Source organism: Hevea brasiliensis, chromosome 17 (genome assembly GCF_030052815.1).
Source record: "Hevea brasiliensis isolate MT/VB/25A 57/8 chromosome 17, ASM3005281v1, whole genome shotgun sequence".
Lineage (NCBI taxonomy): Eukaryota > Viridiplantae > Streptophyta > Magnoliopsida > Malpighiales > Euphorbiaceae > Hevea > Hevea brasiliensis.
In genome coordinates, this window is record NC_079509.1 from 53,432,011 (window position 1) to 53,439,191 (window position 7,181).

The window sequence follows — 7,181 nt, forward strand, 5'->3', positions numbered from 1 at the left end:
GACTTTCAACTAATTTCTCATCATACTCATAAATCCTTAAATATACCAACTCAATATATTCAATCAATATTCAAAGTCATGTATAAAAATTAAATTGCACAAAAGTAAAGAGGTAAAGGTTAGAGAGATCAAACGCAATGATTTTTATAGTGGTTCGGTTTAACTAGCCTACATCCACTCTCTCAAAGAACCCTCTTTGAGTCTTCTCTCTACTATTTGCTCTTTTAAAAGCAAGAGACCATAAGCCCTTTACAACTTTTTAATACCAAGCTTTTACCAAGGTAGCTTGAACCCTTGACAAGTGCTATCTCAAGCACTCACACTCTCAAGCTTCAATAGGTGCTTGTACAACCTCTCTTAAATGCAACTTAATGTTTTTACACTCACTCTTACTCAATACAAATCAAACTATAAAGAAGAGATGAGTTGATTTGCCAATGGTAGCTCAAAATCTTTAAAGCTCTTGAATGAAAGCAATAAATGAAAAATCAAAGTTGGAGTTCAAATGTAAGCTTTCATCAAACTAAAATGAAGTAAAGAAGGTGTATTTATAGTCTCAAATCATTTTAGACCGTTTGAAACTTTTTTGGAACGTTATACACACTGCTCAAGACAAAATGGCCGTTATTTTGTCCTTTTGTGCGAAGTTGAGCAGCTCTGATCATTTAGCAAACTAATGAAATTTTGGCAACAGTAGTAAACTGGTTAGTAAACTAATGTTTTAGCAAACATATTAGCAAACTAATATTTTAGTAAACCAGTTAGCAAACTAAGTCAACAGCTGCATGTCTCAACTTGTAATATTTTAAAAAATCTGATTTAGACCTTAAAAAAATATGTTCCAATAGCAATATTCAAGGTCATGATGAGAAAAAATCTTTAAAAGAAAATTTTAATTTTGAGCTCCATTAGACTAAACTTTCATCTATTCTTTTCACATAAGTCCTAAGACTCAATTTCTAACTCTATGTCTTTCATACCTTTATCTTGAGTTTTGGCTTACATAATCTTGTCCTTTCTCATCTTGGATTTGACTTGAGATACCTTTGAGTACTCTTCCTCCTTAGATGCAACTTCAACGATTTTTTATGAATGAAAGAAAGAATCTACACATCACTTTAAAGTTGAGTTAGATAGATTCTGTTTGAGTTTTGTTATCGTCAAAATCAATGCTCATTTTGAGCTACACGGGGTCAACATTTACGATGAATTCGATTTAAATAAAAAAAAAAAAGAACTGTAACTAAAGTCAAAGAGGGTTGCTCACTTTGAAAAGCACAAGGAGAGAAAGAGGTGAGGAACGTAGAACTAAGGAATGTGTGATTCACCTGTAAGCACGCGTCAGAGAATTGACACATAACATGCATTGGACTGGGTCTATTAAAGTGGTTTACTGATATGGATTTAATTGTATAGTGTCATATTAAGTACTTTATTATTATTATTATTATTATTATTATTATTATTATTATTATTATTATAAAAAAATCGCCAAAGAATTGATCTATAGTTGTTTGTGGAACTGAAACACTATTGGAGAGAAGTAAAGAACTAATATTTAGCATTATTGTTCAACTGTTGTTGAAAAAATAATTTTTTTTTAAAAAAATTTTATAACTATTTGAATTCATATAAAGTATAATTATTTTGATATCGAAAATAAGATAATTTCACATAAATTTATTACTTATTTTATTAGATTTTCGTAAAATATATATATTTTTTCATAAATTAGTTAATTATGGAAATTTTATTAACTTAATAAAAAGAAAAATAGAATTTCCTCAAATAAAAAATCACATGTAATATTGTTTTAAAAAATCAAAGATTTGAACTATGAACGGTAAATTTTGTTAAAAAATTATAAGAACACGTTTAAGTTTATTAAATATTATTTATTAGATTCTTAAAAACTATTATATGTATTTTTTTATATGAAGAAACTTTATTTCTTTTAAAATTAATAAAATTTTCATAATTAACTATTTTACGAAAAAAATAATTATCTTACAAAAATTTTATGAGATAAGCTATAACTTTATGTGAAATTTTCTTATTTTCTGCAACAAAATAATTATACTATTTATGGAATCAAGTAATCATAGAAAGCACTATTTTTTAAATATTAAATCTTTATAATTAAAATATATCAAATTTAACTTTAAATTAATTTTTAATACTTTCTGATTAATATATTTAAAAAGTTATTTTTCTCGATATTAGCTCTAACAATAATGTCAAACAGACATTATATATTTTGCAGCCAAGGGATAGATGTCTCTATATAAGGCCTTTAATTTCCAAGCATTTGGAACAAGATACAAGCAGCTAAGTTACATGCTATACTTCTCCTTCCTTTCCTCCTGGCGAAAAATGGAAATGCAACCTCATTTACACCCAAACACTGACCAAACCAAAATTCTCTCAGTGTTCCCTCCTCCTGTGTGGGATTCTTACAGCTTTACTTCTTTTTCTTTGCTGGACTCAGTAAGTAACTCTTTGTCTTGTGGTGCTTTGTTTCCTCTATTTTTTTTGTGCTTTAAAAAAAAAGGCTTATGAATTGGGGTTCCGTTTATTTTACAAAAAATATTATCATGGAAAATATTTTCACGCTCAGAAAATAGATAAATGAAAAATATTTTTAGTTAAAGGAAAATTAAGCTATTTTTTTTAAAAAAATATTTTTTTTCTTTTTAAATCTGAAAGTCATTTTTTGTGCTTTGACAATCTTATTAAAATGTGAAAACACTTATATATGTATAATATAAACATATATAATAGTTTAATACTGCAACCAAATAATGAAAAATATTTTTATGGAAAACATTTTCTTGAAAAACAATTTATATGAAAAATATATTTTATATATAAATTATTTTATGTAAAATTAAGCCTTAGATTACCTATATTATCTAATTCATTTTTTAAGCCTCAAACTTACATGAATATCTAATTCATTTTTTTAAGCCTCAAACTTAAATGAATTTTTAAGAAATTCCCAAACTACTTTCACAGGAATATGAATCGTGGACTAGACGGGTGGAAACGCTCAAAGAAAAGGTCAAAGACATGTTAATGGCTGATGCAAGTAATCCGATCAAGAAAATTGAATTGATTAACTTATTATGCCGTCTTGGTTTATCATATCATTTTGAGAGGGAAATTGAAGAACAATTAATTCATATTTTTAACTGGGTTCCTCAACTCTTTGATGAAAATGATTATGATCTCTACACTACAGCTCTCCTTTTTCAAGTCTTGAGACAACACGGATTCAAAATGACTTGTGGTAAGTGCCTCATCAAAGATATAATAATAATAATAATAATAATAATAATAATAATAATAATAATTTCATTTAAAAAGTAAAAATATCAAATATATGTCTTTTCCCATTAAAATATATATGATGTGAAGGATTATTATGAAATAGATGTGTTCAAGAAATTCAAGGACAGCAATGGAGAGTTCAAGAAGAGCATCATCAAAGATGTGAGAGGCATTCTCAGCTTGTATGAAGCAAGTTTTATGAGTGTGCATGGAGAAGATATTCTCGATGAAGCTCTTGAATTTACAAGGTCACACCTGGAGTCATTGGCTATGCAATCAAAACCCCATTATTCTGAACGTATAAAGAATGCTCTGATCCTTCCGTTTCACAAGGGAGTACCCAGAGTAGAGGCATGGCAATACATCTGTTTCTATGAAAAAGAAGAATCTCCAAATGAATTCCTACTCGAATTTGCAAAATTAGATTTCAATCGAGTGCAATTATTGCAGAGAGAGGAGCTCAAGGTGATGGCAAGGTAAACTTTGGTTTGAGAGATAATAAGGGCACTGTGTAAATGATATATTTTCTATATAAATATTTCTTACCTAGACGCAATTTAGACGTATGATATATAGTAATGCTTAGGTCTCATGTGTCACGTGTAAATAATTTTTTATAATTATACATCAATTTTTTTAGGTGGTGGAAAGACTTAAATCTTGCAGAGAAACTTCCCTATGCAAGAGACAGACTTGTGGAAATCTATTTCTGGGCGTGTTCCATTCAGTTTGAGCCTCATCTTGCTCTTTCAAGGATGATGATGGCCAAGTATTTGAAAATGATATCACTAGCTGATGACACATGCGATGCATATGCTACAATGAAGGAAGTCAACGCCTTCACAGATGCTATCGAGAGGTTTGCTATCCTTTTCTTTACTTTTTTGTTTTTCTTATAAGCTGTAATTTTGTTAATAATTAAAAAATCAGCAACAATTTAATATGGACAAATCCGATTAAATCTTAGTCAGTAGGCTGCCCTCGTATACTCCGACCTAAGATCTAACATGCTAAGTGAAAAACATTTGCAGAGACATTTAAAATACCAAAAAGGAATCAACTCAGTTGGCAAGTGAGTTTGCTCCTCAACTTGTTACTATGATCCAAATCTTGGAGCCAAATCATAAAAGATGTTAACTAAATAACTTTATTGCCCATAGTTTTACCGTGGATGATTTGCCCTTTGGGGAAAAATTTACAGTACATCACGTATTCAAGGCACAAGTGTGTGGGTGCACCTAAATTATAAAATACAATCGTTGTATATTCAATAATTTTGCTAATCATTAATTATAATGGATTTTATGTGGATCATAACATAATCAATGGTTAAAATCTATCTATTATATATATAGTCATTGTATGAAATAATTTATTCTAATTTACAGAAAAACTTAGCTAGATTTATTCTAAAATAATAGTTATATGTATAATAATTTTATTATATGTGAGTCTCAATTATTTAATATATGGATCCCATTATAAATGTTATATTTTGCTACACAATAAAATAGTCCATATTAAACCGGGTTGAAGAACCGATCAAGAAGTGAATTTACTGTGATGCATTAAAGCTCGCCGTGATACTAAAGATGTGAGAAAACAAATAATACTAATTGTGATTTTAATAATACAAATTACAGTTTAGTTATTACTGTAAAAAATAAATAATCATTTTACTATTATGTCCATGAAGAAATTGGATGTCTAAATAGTTTTATATATATAAGCAGGTGCAGTATTGATGCTACTGACGAACTGCCAGATTACATGAAAGTTTTCTACAAGGAATTACTGAATCTTTTTGAGGAAACAGAGAATATTGCGAGTAAGGAAGGAAGATCCTACTGTGCCTATTACGTAAAAGAAGAAGTAAGATTTGTCTAGATTCTTGATATATTCTTAATCAATTAATTTTTTCTTTGGTTGGCTTATGGCTGCTGGTATTAATTAATTTACTTTTGATAATGCAAATTAATTCATCAGTTTAAAAACTTGTTGAGATCCTATCGCATGGAGGCACAGTGGTTTAATGAAGGGTATGTGCCAACATTTGATGTTCATTTGCAAAATGGTTCTGAGTCAAGCAGCTATGGCTTAATTGTAGCAGCAGGCTTTATAGGAATGGAAAAGATTGCAGGGATCAAGGAATATCAGTGGCTTCAAAGTAACCCAAAAATTGTCAAAGCTCTCAAGGTACTTGGGCGTCTTGAGAACGACATAGTATCCCACCAGGTATACACAAACACATAGATCGAAATTCCAATTTCGTTCTTTTCCATTTTGAATTGAAAAAAAAAAAAAAAGCCAAAAAAGGTTATCGCCTATTAAATGATTTCATAGCCTCTGGTTTAACCCAACCCATAAGGGGATCTACAACAGATTGAGCTCCAAAGTGTTGAGAGTACAAATAACCCTTAGTTGATTCACCCAAAGGCATAAACGGAGAAAATTTTTAGTCTCAATGCTGCAGTGGGGTGTCGAATCAGGGTTGGATGTATCCAATTTCATTTTATGCTTAAGAAATTTAATCACTTTTAACTCAACTGTATGAAAATATAGGCTGAGCAAAAGAGAGGAGACTCTGCTTCATCGGTAGAGTGCTACATGAAAGAACATGATGTTTTAGAAAAGAAGGCTGTGGAAGAGATTCTTAAAATTTGCGCAAATGCATGGAAGGACATCAACGAAGAATGCATGAAGCCAACTGCTCTGCCAAGTCCTATTCTCCAATTGTTGGTTAACCTTGCTCGAATAACAGAGGTTTTTTACAGACTTGACGACTCCTACACCAACCCATCAAGTGTGAAAGATAAAATTACAGCATTGCTTCTGGAGCCACTTCCTTTGCAAGACCAAGTTAATATATAATACGATGAGTTTCGTATATATGTCTTTCCCCTGCTTGGCTTGGATTGTCCCTGTGCAGGCAAGAATAAATAGTGTGCTTTGCTTTGTGATATATCAGTTGTTGTAAAATAAAACAAATGATCGAGAGGCCAAACACTATGAGTCATCTCTCTCTGCATCTTAACTATGAATAATTAAGGTGCTATGCTTTGTAATTTGATAATGTGTGCAATTTTATGTTTCTTAAAAAAAAAGAAAGATATTATGTGAATAGATGATATATGTATGTATACATATACACACTGTGCCTATAGGAATTTTTATTATATCGCTTTATCATTGTCTAAAAATTTATTTGTATTCTGCCATATGTTGCTTGTGCTTCTTTTCAAGAATTTCTTTTTTAGTATGATGTTTTCAAGAATCTTAACCAAATCTAAGCTAATATTGAGAAAAATAGCTTAGAAAGTATTAAAAAATGATTTAAAGTTAAATTTAATATATTTTATTATAAAAATTTAATATTAAAATTTTTTTTTTTTTAACAACAACTCGAACAATAATGCTAAACATCACTTCTCTACTTCTCTCCAATGGTGTTTCAGTTTCACAAACAATCACAGATTAATTCTCTTATGGCTTTTTCATAAGCAAAGATAATGATAATAATAATAATAATAATAAAGTTAGGAAAAACTTAATATAACACTATCCAATTAAACCCAGATTACTAGATCACTTTAATACACCTAATCTAGGACAATGCTTCTTGCTTGCCAATTCTTTGACGTGCGCTTACATTGTCACCTGTAGCTAGGCATCCCATTATTATACCTAATATCACTGAGACATTAATTCATAGCTAATAGCATTAGCCATGAATATGAAATTCATATATTTATGGTTAGTGGTCTGCATTTTCGGTTTAGAATTTATTTAGGAATCGGAACTGAATTGAAATTTTGGTATGATTCTGATTTGGTTCTTTGTTATTTTAGTTT

General features: G+C 29.8%; 1 protein-coding gene across 1 annotated transcript; it reads left to right on the forward strand.

Moving 5' to 3' along the window:
* The first annotated feature begins 2,320 nt into the window (after positions 1-2,320).
* Positions 2,321-6,250, forward strand: LOC131175561 (probable terpene synthase 6). Its single transcript, XM_058140188.1, has 7 exons — positions 2,321-2,487; positions 3,016-3,289; positions 3,434-3,806; positions 3,971-4,189; positions 5,064-5,202; positions 5,317-5,565; positions 5,893-6,250. The coding sequence occupies exons 1-7, from the start codon at positions 2,338-2,340 to the stop codon at positions 6,199-6,201; spliced, it is 1,713 nt and encodes a 570-aa protein (XP_057996171.1). The 5' UTR covers positions 2,321-2,337; the 3' UTR covers positions 6,202-6,250.
* Positions 6,251-7,181: the final 931 nt, after the last annotated feature.

Excerpts from the sequence above, each read along its gene's own strand:
- LOC131175561 (XM_058140188.1), top strand. The coding sequence starts at position 2,338 with ATGCTATACTTCTCCTTCCTTTCCTCCTGGCGAAAAATGGAAATGCAA. Across the intron at positions 4,190-5,063 it reads TTCACAGATGCTATCGAGAG|GTGCAGTATTGATGCTACTG; the intron begins GTTTGCTATCCT and ends ATATATAAGCAG. Across the intron at positions 5,203-5,316 it reads CCTATTACGTAAAAGAAGAA|TTTAAAAACTTGTTGAGATC; the intron begins GTAAGATTTGTC and ends TTAATTCATCAG.